The 13513-nt window shown below is 59.3% G+C and overlaps 1 protein-coding gene across 2 annotated transcripts in view; it reads left to right on the top strand.

The window, feature by feature from the left end:
• EXD3 (exonuclease 3'-5' domain containing 3) overlaps window positions 1-13513 on the top strand; it is a 298384-nt gene that overhangs the window by 278008 nt on the left and 6863 nt on the right. For both annotated transcript variants that reach the window (XM_071817354.1, XM_071817355.1), the window contains exon 21: window positions 11417-11510. In XM_071817354.1, the coding sequence (XP_071673455.1) occupies window positions 11417-11510 (94 nt within the window). The remainder of the gene's footprint in view (window positions 1-11416; window positions 11511-13513) is intronic.

The raw sequence follows: 13513 nt of genomic DNA, 5'->3' as shown, positions 1-13513 counted from the left end.
GAGACAGCAGTGGGTACAGCAGTGGGGTAGCAGTGGGGCAGCAGTGGGACAGCAGTGGGGACAGCAGTGGGTACAGCAGTGGGTACAGCAGTGAGACAGCAGTGGGTACAGCAGTGGGACAGCAGTGGGTACAGCAGTGGGTACAGCAGTGGGACAGCAGTGGGGACAGCAGTGGGTACAGCAGTGGGACAGCAGTGGGGACAGCAGTGAGACAGCAGTGGGACAGCAGTGGGGCAGCAGTGGGGGCAACAGTGGGGACAGCAGTGGGAACAGCAGTGGGACAGCAGTGGGTACAGCAGTGGGACAGCAGTGGAGCAGCAGTGGGTACAGCAGTGGGTACAGCAGTGGGTACAGCAGTGGGAACAGCAGTGGGGCAGCAGTGGGGCAGCAGTGGGTACAGCAGTGGGGACAGCAGTGGGTACAGCAGTGGGGACAGCAGTGGGACAGCAGTGGGGACAGCAGTGGGGCAGCAGTGGGACAGCAGTGGGTACAGCAGTGGAACAGCAGTGGGTACAGCAGTGGGTACAGCAGTGGGTACAGCAGTGGGACAGCAGTGGGGACAGCAGTGGGTACAGCAGTGGAACAGCAGTGGGTACAGCAGTGGGTACAGCAGTGAAACAGCAGTGGGGCAGCAGTGGGGACAGCAGTGGGGCAGCAGTGGGGCAGCAGTGGAACAGCAGTGGGGCAGCAGTGGGGCAGCAGTGGGGCAGCAGTGGAACAGCAGTGGGGCAGCAGTGGGGACAGCAGTGGAACAGCAGTGGAACAGCAGTGGGTACAGCAGTGGGGCAGCAGTGGAACAGCAGTGGGGCAGCAGTGGGGACAGCAGTGGGGCAGCAGTGGGGCAGCAGTGGAACAGCAGTGGGGCATCAGTGGGGCCGCAGCGCGGGCATCCTGGGCAGGGCAGCGCCCCCGGGCAGTGCGGGCTCATAAAGCCCGTGTTGTTGTGCAGGCTGGGAGCCTGGGGTGGGCCTGCCCTGCCCCCCGCGCCGTTCCCAGCCTATTCTACCTTCTGTGTAGGAACTGGTTTTTCTTCCTGGCTATTGTTTCCGCTGGATTGGTTAGATTGCTCCAGGCCTTGCTCAGATTTCCTTTCTCACGCCTTTTTTTTTTTTTTCTTATATTCCCGTTTTCTGATGCAGCTTCTGTTCTCGCCCCAATTAAAGCAGCAGGCACTGCCCAGCCGGGTGGGGGGCTCTGGGGGGTCTCCTCCCGGCTGTGACCCAGTGCTCACTGTGATTGCCCAGGACGAGGGGCTGGGCTCCAAAATGGTGTTCCCGTGCTGGGCAGCCTGCTCTCAGGTTGGAAAAGGCAGTCTCTGCCCTGGACAACCTGCGGGCTACACAAGCTGCTCAGGCTCAAGCTGCTCAAGTTTCCATCTTTTCTGCAACTTTGTCCATGAAGTCAACTCTTTTTGCTTTAGTAATTCAAAAGTGAGGGCTCTGGTGCGTGGCTCCTGTAGGCTCCACGTGGGCTGTGAGCTGCAGGGTGGGATTGCAGGGGTGACCCCGGGTGGCACTCCGTCACCCCCAGCCCGGCTCCCTCCCGCGATGCTGCCACCCAGCACGGCCCTTTTCCCTTCCCAAGACTGAGCTCAATCCTGAACATCAGCTGCTGCTTCTGAGCAGAGTGAAGAGAATCCTGGCCCTACCCCATGGCATGGATTTGAGGGCAGGCTTGAGAAAGGACAACCTGCGTCTGGCGGTTGAGCCGGGTGGTGACATGGGAGGGGGCTGCTGTGCATCTCGGGAGGGTTGGCTGTGATGGAGTGATCCCAGCCTCCACCTGCAGAGCCGTGCCCAGAGGACATGGCTCCGGTCCCCGGCTCCTTTGCTCCCGCTGCACCGCACCGTGGGCTGGGCAGGGTGCGGGCAGGATGTCTGGGTGCCTCAGAAGATGCTGTCCTCTACCAGGAGGTCTGGCACTCAGGGAGGGGCAGGTAGCACAGATGGTATTTGGCTCCAGCTGGGGAAGGCAGCACAGCCCCCGGGGCCTCTGCATTGCACCGCGGGTGGACTTGGGTTCCCAGATAAAAATAGAAGCTGAAACGTGAGCCCAGCTTCCCCGGCCGCTGCTGTTGGCAGCTCTGCCTCTGCCCGCACACCCGGAGCCCCATCCCGGGGGCACCAGGGTCTGTGACCCCCAGGATTCCCCAGGGAGGACAGAGCAGGAGGAGGGGATGGGGTGAGGATGCTCATGGACCAGATGGCCAGAGAGGAAAGGAGCCACACAGCCACCTGGCCCAGGATGGCCTTGGCCACTTGTGCAGGGCTGAAATCTGCTCTGGGGAAAAGCAGTGAGCTGTGGGGGTGCAGTTGGCGGCCAGTCATGGCTTTGGGGGCTCTGAATGGGGCAAGGGGAGAAACTCTGCCGTATGTGATACAGGTGGTCCCAAGACCTCAACCAGAGAAAGGACAGCTGCCAGGGGAAGCCAGAAGGAGCAAGAATAAGGGTAGCTGTTAGCTTAATACGTAATAAAGATCATTTTCTAAAGCTTGCCCAGCACTGGGAGTGGAGGACAGAGCCCCCCGTACAGTTGCATGTTCAGCCAGAAGGGTGAAGCGATGGAACTGGGGCTTCATATGCAGTGCTGGGGTTTCATGGGACATGGGTCAGGCACAAAACTCAGTTTCCAGCATGGCCAGCCTGCATTTGGGTGACGAAGAGCAGTGCCGTGCCTGACTGTTAATGATCTGAGTGTTGGACTCGTCTATAGAAAGCAAAGCTTCAATCCTTTGTAGTTTCCAGGGCTCTGACTGTCACGGTCACAAAATGTATCTCTGTGACTCTTCCCATTTCTGGTGCCAAGATGTGATGCCCCTGAAGGTCTGCTGGATGCTCCATAGACAGATTTCCACCTACATTTTAATTATTGGGTGAGACCCTTTCAAATATGACCTGACAGGACATGGACCCTTGCTCTGTTTCCAGTGCTGGGGTGATTTCAGAGCTGAGGTTGGGTTGGTTTTTCCAGCCCTCACGTTCACCACCCTCCAGCATCCTCTGGCCAAGCTCTCACCTCCAGCTGACTCAACAGCTCCGTAGCTTGATGAAGAGCAGCAGTGAGCTGCACTGCAGGGAGCTGGGCGAGTTAACCCTTCTCCTGCCGTGGTGCAGGCTGCCTTGGGGTGGCTCAGGAGCAGACTGGGGCGGGAGGTGTGTGCCTTGGAGCTGCACGGTGCAGGTTTGCACACCCAGAAGGGGTTAACCCTCACCCCGAGGTGGATATAAAGCACATTTCTGCAGGCAAGGTGGCAACGGGCTGGAATAGGACTGGAGGAGTGAAGGCAACCTCAGTCGGGCAGGAAGGAGGTTGAGAAGAAACGGTTCACCCCCAGCCCCCAGCAGCTCCTGCCACAGTGCTCACCCTAAAACGAAGGCTTTGGGGATGCTGTGTAACCTCATTATAAGGCAGTTATTACTGGTTTGGCTTTGTTATTAAACTTGTAAGTGCTGGGAGCCTGTCCTGGAGCAGCACCACGCTGTGCTGGGTGCTGTATAAACAGGGCTTGAGGCTACAGTGAAGGTTGGGTCAAGGGTGCTGGGACAGCTCCAGCTTTCTGGAGGGGCTCAGCCCCCATCTCTGCAGCTCGCAGCCCAGCCAGGAGGAAAATGAGTGAGACTCGAGACGTCTGAAAGGCAGCTGGAGGCGGCACGGGGACTTGGGGGGGATGTGTGCGGTGGAAGAGGGGGTTGAGCATCACTTTTTTTTCCCCTGGGAAATTCAGCTTTGCATGTGGGTTTAGGTGTAGTGCCGGCTGAGTTTCTCATCACTGCAAAGGCCTTGAGGTACTAAAAAGGGCTTTCGGTGTCACTGACGATTAGGCGCCGACTACCCCAGGCAGCGTGACGGCGAGGCGGCGACGGGATGGGGTTTGTGGTTAGGGACCGGCAGCCGTCTGCGCGGCACTCGAGGGAGCGCGTGTGCGCCGAGAGGAGCGAAAAGCCAAGATCACAAACCCTGGTCCCGGCCCTGCCGGATGCTGAGCCTGCAACGGCACCTCCGCTCCTCATCTGAGGATGTGTTCGCGCTTCTCCACCCATCCCCGCCCTTCACTGGGGGAGACGATGGACCCCTCCAGCCCCAAAAGCACATCATTTTATCTTGCTAAATGCAGTTGCAAACTGGCAAGTGAAAATAGAGAGGGGGTTTTGCCCCGACGCAGAGCCGGTGGGAGCTCCATAAAAGAGCCAAGAGGAGCTAGGGTGCCGGGCTCCGGCCACTTCTCTGCCCCAGGCTGACCCCCATCCTCCTTATCTCCCCAATCTCGCCAGCAGAGCAGCTCCGCTAATCTGCCCATTTTAGCGCCCGTGGTTCATGCTCCCAGACAAGCAAGGCCCTTCTAGCTGTCAGGTGAGTCTTTCCCAGAGCTTATGCAAATGATACTAATTAAAGGCATTCTTATCTGTTCGATTTCCCACACCTTTTGCCTCCGAGGGGGATAGAAAACTTCATGTTTTAACTGTATTTCATGGCACTCGGAAGGACTGCCTAGGGAAAGTGTTGGGAAATGCAGCAGGTCACTCCTGTTGAGAAGAGCTGGCTTATGCAAGTGTTGAAACACTTTATTATGCATGAGAAACCTTCCAGAAACGGATGACTAATAGCAAAGCAGGAGCAGAGAAAGCAGTGGGAACGCCGTACCAGGCTGGCATGGGATCCCATGTCATTTTACCAGCTTAGCAGGGTTGGGCTGGGTCAGCACTTGCCTAAGAGACCTCTCAGAGTACCTGGCTAGCGATGAGGGAAGTGATGTTAATGATTCAATAAACAGAGCCCTTCCCTCTTTGTGAACCAAAATTCCCCTGTGTGATGCCAGGAACCCACCGGCAGCCCCATATTTCCACCAGCTGCATGCTGCTCAAGCTCAATGCCCATAAAAATACCGATGCTCATGGCATAGGCGGGTTTGGTGGAAGATGCCCAGGTTGCAGAGCCATGTGCACCATCACAGTCCATCTCTCGGCACAGCTCTCGCTGTCTGGTTGGCAGACGGGGCTCCCCGGGGTTGGTGGCTACTGAAGGCTGTTGTGTGCACCAAGAGCCATTGCTCTCTGGAAGGAGTCACAGCATCACAGCATTGCTTTGGTTGGAAAGGACCTCCAAGATCATCGAGTCCAACCATCAGCCCAACACTGCCAAGTCCTCCCCCAAACCATATCCCCAAGCGACCCTGTGCATCTCATCTGCTGCTTGGGTGGGTTTGCTGGTGCCCAAGGACAGATGTTAGACCATTGGTAACAGAGCAGGAGCAGCAATGTGTACCTTTACAGTTCCCTGGTACTGGTGATAAGAAGGTCAACGAAAAAAGCTCTTGGCATAAAGAGGAAGGGAAACATCCTGGCCAACTGTTTTCTGAAAGCCCCCTGGGAGGTGCAGCCGTCCCCAGGTCTGGCTCTGCACCCAGAGGCGGCCTTTGCACCCGCAGGGTGTGGGAAGCTCTGCTGGGTGGAATCACTGAGGTTCTTGCTCTTTGTGCAAGGACCTTGAAGGCGCTGCAGGGCAGAGAGGCATCCAGCCCCGGGCGTTGCTGGAGGAAGAGGAGAGTGTCTGAAGGTCAGAGCTGCGAGTGCAGCAAGGAGGAGCTGGAGACTTGGGAAAAGCTTGTGAAAATATACACGTGGGCAGATGAGCGTGATCAGCTCCTGACTTGTGTTTGGAATTTGCCAGGTTGTTACCTGGGTTTTTTTTACTGTCCTTCACACCGTCTCCTTTCTGAGTGCTTTCTGCTGTGGGAGATGGGAGGCAGAGCTGTCTGTCCGTAACACCGGGGCTTGGGGGCTGCGTGTGTGCTGGGGAGATAGCTGGCTGAGCCCGAGCATCCCGCGTGCCCATTCTGGGGAGGTTTCTAGTCTCAATAAGTCCCCGAAAGAAACTCTTGGATGCTCAAGGACTGTGGTTTCACAACCAAAATGAGAGTTGCAACCTCCATCCGGAGGAGTGGCCCTTTCACCAGGTGATATGCATCTTGGAGAGAGAAAGAAAGAAAGGGAAGAGGGTAGGTGGTGAGTAGGAAAAGAGATACCACCCCAGGTGGCTGCTGGATAGTCCTGTGATATGGCAAGCAGAAGACGCCCAAGGAGTTGTCCTGACATGAGCTGCCCTGAATTGCCCCAAAGAGTTCACTCTGGGCACTGGTGTCCTTTACAGCTGATGTGATATGCTGAGGATTTCCCAAGCCAGAAGCTCTCCAGGCAGAGGGCTGTGTCTCACCAGTAAAACCCTGCCAAGGAGATCCCTCAGCGCTGCTGAGTGATGTTGGCCCATGACTTCTGTCAGCAGAGCAGGCAGAAGGAGCCCTGCGAGCCCAGAGACCGTTTCGGAGCCACCTGCTCCGGGCAGAGCTCAGCGTCACCAAGGTGACTCTCAGAGTGCTTGGAAGATGCAGCTTTCAGGGGTGCTGAAGGAAGGACCAAAACTGACTCCCCTGTTGTCTGAACCAATCATCTTCTACATGTGTTGGGCACCAGCCTATGGACCTACAGCTGAGCTCAGGCCACCGTCTTCAGCCAAGCTCATGCTGGCTCCTGGGGCCCTTTTTGAGTCCCAGAAGGTTTGGCTCCTGTTCTCTGTTGGACTTGAGTTTTCTTTGAGCTTCTCGGCTTCCTGGGTGGGGGCCCAGAAAGGGGATGGGATGCTGAGATGTCCCCGGAGCTCCAGGCTGAAGCATCCAGTCCCTCGAATCCTGAGAGGCTCGTGCATCACAGCTGGTGAAATCCCCACCCAGGAGGGCTGGGAGAGGCAGGGATTGTCCCAAACAAAAACAAGCCACTGGACGGGCTGCCAGGATTGTGAAAGGACGTTTCACCTGCCTTGTCCTCCTTGGCCTCACAGGCAGGAGAGCCTTGCTGTGGGCAGCTGCCCGCCCTGCCGGCCCGGCTTGGGCTGCTGGGGCTGGGGACAAGCACCTTGCTGGGCTCAGGGACCACAGCAGCACAGTCACACCAGTGTGATATCACAGAGCTGTGACATGACAGAGACGTGACAGAGTCCTGGACCAATGACACCACCCCTTCTAACCTCCGTGTCACAGCTCGGTGGTGACAGCACGGAGCAGGCTGGGCCGTGGGGTGTCCCCAGGCGCGGTGGGGGCTGCTGCACATGGCTGGGGAGGTGACAGAGCCCAGCGCTGCTGTGCGGCATCTCAGCCAGGATGGGCACAGGGAGAGGGGACAGTGACGAGGGGCCACAGAGGGACCACAGCTTCATCTGAGATGGGTCTCACCTGCTCCGCGTCTCTGAGGTGGACATGGTGAGCAGAGCCTGGGGAGGCAGGGGTGGTGTCAGAGCCGTGTCCCCCTGCCCAGAGAGCCTGAATTCGGCCTTGCCAACCCTCCTGCTGAGCTGGGACAACGGGGGGATCGCACGGGGATGTGCTCTCCTGGCCTTGCCCAGCCGGCTGCACGTGTGCCGTGCGGGGGCACCCAGCGCTGCCCGGGACCAGGCTGATTCACACGGGGCGCTGGAAGCCGGGCTGCCGTGGGAAAGCGCGCCCGCCATGGCTCCCGAGCGCCGGGATTGCTTCAGCGGGGGTGCAGCCAAGATCCATTTCACAGAGGGCAGAGCAGATCTAGGCTGGGATTTACCAGTGACTAAGCGTGTGCTGGCAAGGGCTGCCCTGGCGTGAGAAAGGCAGCGTGGCTCCTCCTCCCAGCTGTGCCTGCTGCCGCTCGCAGCCCTGGGGACACTGGGACACATCGCCGTGTGGCTGGAGCATGAGTGTCATCAAACCAGGGGTGCTATGGGGGTCCGTGTGGGCTGCAGCTGCCCAGCCCCCTCCTCCCGAGCTGAACTCACCTGTTTCCTCCCCCATGGCCCTGCCAATGTGCAGGATGGCGTGAGCAGAGCCCCCGCAGCTCAGCCCCCTTGACACATCGTCCCCAGGGCAGGGCTGGGATGTGGGGCAGAAGCCGCCATCCCCACCCCAAGCTGGGTGCAGGGGCTGGAGAGACCCCGAGATGTTGCAGGGATGAAGCCAAACCCTTCACTGCCAGGTCACAGCCCCTGCTCGCAGCAGTTGCACCCCCAGGCAGTGTTCAGGGGTGTCTCCATCTCCTGCTGTCTCACCACGGTGAGGATTTTCACCTTGACATCCACCTCGCTTCATGGTAGCCACAACTAAGCCTGCCAGAATGGACCCGGGGAAACCAAACCTTCCCAAGGAGGAGAAACCTATCCCTTCCCCAGCAGAGAGGGTCCCTGCTCCGCTACCCTTAAAACAAAAGCAAGACCCCCACAAAAATCTGCTCCACACCCTCGGGAGGTGATGGTGCAGAAGGCTGTGGGGATACGTGTCCCCTGGCAGGAGCCAAACATCCAGCCCAAGGCCACCCCTCAGCCTGGTCTGTCGAGGTGTCAGGCGGCCCCACTTGCTCCATCTCTTCTGGCTCCTTTTGGCAAGGCGTTAAAAAATGTTAATTGTAATTTTTTATTACAGCTAATTGGTGCTGCTGCTAAGTGGCTTATCTGCCCGCCCCGTGTTTTGGGGAGGCTGAGGGTGGTGAAGGCCTGAAGGCTGGGGAGATGGCGTGGGACACGGAGCCTCGCGGCTGGCGGCCCAGGGCCAGCGGGCAATGCCAGAGCACCCGCGGGCTGCTGGGGCGAGGCTGGCCCAGGGAGGTGTGTTGCCCCTGCTTTACGATAGTGCTGATTTTCAGAGAAGCAGATGAATTTTCCTGAGGTCTCTCCGTGCACCCGAGCAGCAGCCAGGCACTCATGCCCAGCACACTGGCACCGCTGCCCGGACACCGCGCGTGCTCCTCAGTGCCAGGGTTGGGTGTTGCCGTGGATTTGGTGGTGGTGGTGGTGGAGGGGACATGAACCCGTGCACACGGGGTGCCTGTCCATGCCTGGCAGGACTGGGGAGGAGGGGCTGCTTGCCCCGTGGGTCCCCACTGTGCCCATCCCAGGTGACAGCTTGGTGGCCAAGTGATTTTGGACCTCTCTATGAGCCACACGCACCCGCAGCAGCCATTGCTGCCACCGTGCCAGGGAGGTGCCACCCTGCGTCTGTCCCACTGCCAGGCTCAATGCCCTTCTCCGGTGTGCAGCCCTTTTGAGGGTCATCGTGTCCAGCCTGGGCAGCGCCCGGCACGTGTCCATGGGAGCTGTCTGTCGCCTCTGCCCGCCTGTTATAACCTCGTACATCCCAGAAGGCACCCTGTGAGCTACACAAGGGCTTTGGGTGGTGACACCTGTGACTCCAGGTCCAGCCTGTGCAGGCTGGGACCTCCATGAGCCTCAAAGGGACCATCACGACCCACAGCATCAGCACTGACTCTGCCATCAACAGGGTCTATCCCATGGCTGTGGGTGACCTCCACCCTGAAAGAAGGAGCCCATCTGTCTCCTTTTCTCTGTGCATCCCTGGATCCATCCGTGCTCCTCTTTCGTTTTTCATTAGCTGGGATGGATCTGACCCAGCTAATCATGAGCTGCTGGTGCAGGGCTGAGGGAGGGGGAGGCGAGAGGCAAAGGTGTGGAAAGGAGCCAGTGAGCTCCAGTCCTTGTTAGTCCAGAGAGCTGAAGCCTGGTACCAGGGTCCTGCAGGCTGCAGCGTCACCTTCCCTTGTGCGAGGCTGATAGCAAATGCTGAAGTGACATCTCCTTTCTGATCTGGTAACTGCTAATCTGACTCCTCAGAAACTCAAGTTCGCTCAAATGAGATCATCTTGCTGCTTCCTGGGGTTTTCACCCAGCTTCCTTTCCCCGGGTACCTGGGTTCGAACATGCGAGTGAGGAGGGTGCTGTGCCCTGTGCAGGGTGGGGGTCCCGGGCACACTCAGCCCCTGCTCTTGGGGAGCTTGCAGCTCACTGCCCACACGAGTGACATGGGGACGGGCTGGTGAGCCAGAGCAGTGCAGGTTCTGACCAATGTTTGCATGAGGAGGAGACATCTGATGCTTGCTGTGCAAATCAGGGAATTGCTGCAAAATTCCCTTTTAAAAGTGATACAGCAACTTCTGCATCATTCAGGTGCTTCCAGAATCACACCTTGTCCATCTCCATCTGTCTGCGCTGCCGCTCTGCAGGGCTGGAGCACCCACAGGCGCAGCGGTGGCCGCGGGAGCAGCAGAGGCCAAGCGCGGTGCAGGAGGAGGACGCGGGTGGGTTGCTGTGTGCAGGGCCCGAGGGAGCAGCCGTGACTCGGTGCCTTGGCCCCCTGGGCACCCCAACGTGCTGTGGCCGTGCCGGTGTGGCAGTGCGGGGCTCTCACACCGCCTGTCCCAGGCTCTGCCTGCAGCCTGGCTTCGGGAACCAGAGCCCGGGTGTTGTTTTATGACCAAATCATGCCCAGGCTGGAAAGCATCTGCTGGTTTTGCGAAGGCTGATGGTGGAAATAACCTCCTGCCGGGCCGTGGCACTGAGCTCGTTTTCAAACAAATCAGCCTCCCCTCATCCTCCTTCAGGCAGCTATGTGGGAAGAAGGGGCATCGCTGCACCTCGCCATGAACCCAGCGCTGCTCCGGCTCACACACCACAAACCAGCGGAGCCGCCGCGGGCCCGGTCAGGTGGTGGAAAAACTTTTCTGGTTTCAACAGGTTTTGGAGCAAAGCCCCAGGCAGGGAGCTTGTTCTGGGCGGTGAAGTTACGCACCTCTCTCCCTGCTTGCCTTGGGTGCAGCGTGCTCAAAATGCTCCACAAGCAGAAAACAGCCCCTAAAAACAAACAGCTGGTGAAAGGTGTTGTGGCACATCCCAGCACCCAGCTCCCATCCAGGCAGGGAGCGAGAGAGGAAAGCGAAGCTGTCGGGGTGCTGACTGCGGTGCTCTGGGAGATTCAGTGCTGATGGCTTCTGGGCGAGTGCATTTGGCTGCCAGCTGTGCCCTGGGCTCAGCCGAGGCTCCCGGCTGCGGCTGCTCCTTGGTGCTGGGGTTTGGGGAACTCCTGGCGGGGTTTGGCTCCATAAGGGCCAGTGGCTCTGGGTGTATTTTGTCAAACCAAAGGTGGGGTTAGAAAATGTGACTTGGCACTCATGGTGTTGCAGCAGAGCTGGGCTGAGCAGAGCCAGCCGCGATTTTGGGGTCTGCCGCCATCCTCCACGGCTTCCATGAGTCAAGAGAGAACAAATCTTGAAGCCACAGCCTGAACTTTGGGCGTCTGCTCCATGTTTTAGGGCAACCTCAGTTTCTGGTGTTTCCTGGCATTGTGTGGGGCTGGGGGTGAGGTCTGCCAGGGGCGGGCAGTGGCACCAGCAGCCTGGCATGGAGATGTGGCTAAGCACATGAAGAAGGAGTGCTCTGGAGAACAGGCTCTTGTGGCTTGTGAACCCCCAAATTTCTGTCTGGTGCTGTTCTGCCGCCCCCCACCTCATGATGAATGGGACTGGGGGCTGCCCGGGGTGCCCATTGTGGGGCAGGGGGTGCCTGGGGAGCCTGGCCACCCTCTCACCCACCTCCCCCTCTCTCTGCTTCCAGGTGTGCAACTGCAACAAGTACCTGAAGGTCCCGAGGGAGCGGATGCGGCAGCTGGTGGCGGGCGGTGGGCAGGCGCTGGAGGACAGCCCCGCAGGTGAGCGGGTGGGCACTGCTGGCCGGGGGGGTTCTCTGTCCTCAGCCCCCTCCCTGTGCTGCCCCTCGCAGAGCGGGACCGTCCCGCTCAGGCTGGGGGGTCCGTTGGAGGAGGAACAGGGTCTGCTGCCACCAACCTGCCACTGGGTGCTCACCAAGCACAGCTCCCAGCCCGCGGCCCTGCGAGGCACAGGGTCGTGCGTGGGATTGCCCAGCCCGGGGTGGTTTGGTGACATGCCAGCAGTGGCTCAAGTGACAGCCTAAGGCCACTGCCGCCCGATGTGGAAAATTCAGCTCAGGCTGCGAAATGCCCCCCAGCTGCGCTCCTGATGGTGCTTTTCCCACCCTGGGTCGGGCTGTGGGAGGAGCGAGTTGGTGCCACCTGCCTGGGGAGGCTCAGGGTCGGGGAGAGGCTCCTCCATTCCCTGGCACCGGCTGCGTTAACCCCACTGCGCTCCTCCCCACAGGGACATGTTTTGTTGGCGAGTGACACTGGCCGCAGGCATGCCAGGATGGGAGCGTGCCCCTCTTGCTGCCCCAGCCCAGCCCAGGCTCTGCCGCCAGCCATCACCTGCACCACTTGTCGTGCCTCAGTTTCCCCATCTGCTTGACATTAGAGAGCAGTGCAAAGCAGTGACTGCCAGGTGCTCCCAGCCAGCTTTGACTTTGCTGGGAGCTGCACGTGTGGTTCTGGGAACAAGGGACATGGTGGGGGGGCTTTTCCCATGGTGCTGGCAGCCTGGGAGTATTGCGCTTCCCAAAAGGCCGGGACATCCTCCCCTGCGGTTTCTCTGGTGAGGGCACTCGCTGTGTGTGTACCCAGCGACCAGCCGGGCCTGTTCAGCCAGTTTCAGAGTATGGGAAATAGAAATGCTGTGGTTTGCGTTCAGCTGTGTGAGCGGTTTCCCCTTCCCCCTTCGGCTTGGGGACGACGGTGCTGGGGGGTCGCACACAGCACTGTGGCTCCTCCATGCAGACTCTTCAGGGACCACCTTGCTTTACGCTTTACCCTGCATCTGCAACACCCCATAGCCCCATCGTGCCCTACAGCCTCTTGCCAGGTCCATCATGTCCCCCAGGGGTTTCATAGGGCAGGACCCCTGTCCGCTGGGACAGGTAGGAGCTGTGCTGGACACACTGGGCATGACCTTCTCAGGGAACATCCTCCAATGGGAACATCCTCTGACATGGAGCAATCAGGGACCACAGCATCCTCAGGGGGTGGGTGTTTTGTTGAGAGAGAGACATGCAACAGAAGCTGTGATTCCTGGGCAGGAGGGCGCAGCTGGGCAGGTGGCACCTGACCCAAAGTGAAGTCCCCTGGGGACTTGCTGGGGGAAGGCCCCTGTGCCCCAGGGCTCTGACCACCCTGGGGTTTCCATTTCTGTTGAGATTCTGGTGAGGGCTGCTGGGATTGAGAGCGTCAGCATGAGTTCTACTCCGTTGTCCCCAAAAAGTACCACTCTGGGTGGAAGAGTAACAGGTGAAGGGTGTGATGACGATGTCCTGCCGTTGCTTGGTGGGGATAGCAGTGGTGATGGGACAGGCTGGGCACCCAGAGGAGTGGATTCATAAGGAAAACCTCAGTTGTTCCCTGAATTTCCTTTGCATTTTCCTTCTGGAGGGGGCTGGCAGGGACCTGCTCTGCCCTTGGCTGTGGTCCAGTGCACAGGGGGAGCTCAGCCCCCACAACCCCCAGCTGCTTGCTCACACCAGGACTGGCCCCCGCTCCGTGACTCCAGCCCTGTCATCTCATTTGTGTCATTGGGCGCGGATTAACCCCCGGGACCATGGCCAGATGCTGCTGCTTGGCAAGAAAATGTCCTTTCCCCAGGCAAGGGGGGAACCTCCTCCCGGGGGGCATCACCTCTCCAGGAGGAACAGGCAGGTGCAGTGGGACCCGTGGACGCTGCAGCACCATCAGCTGTGGATGGGGACGGATCCCGCAGGACCAGCCCCCGACCCAAACCCGCAGCTGCCCAGGTGCTCCCGAGTCCCAGGGTC

The sequence above is a fragment of the Patagioenas fasciata genome, chromosome 20 (assembly GCF_037038585.1).
Source record: "Patagioenas fasciata isolate bPatFas1 chromosome 20, bPatFas1.hap1, whole genome shotgun sequence".
Classification (NCBI taxonomy): Eukaryota; Metazoa; Chordata; class Aves; order Columbiformes; family Columbidae; genus Patagioenas; species Patagioenas fasciata.
The sequence above is the reverse complement of the archived record's forward strand: the minus strand, read 5'-3'. Positions and strand labels throughout refer to the sequence as shown.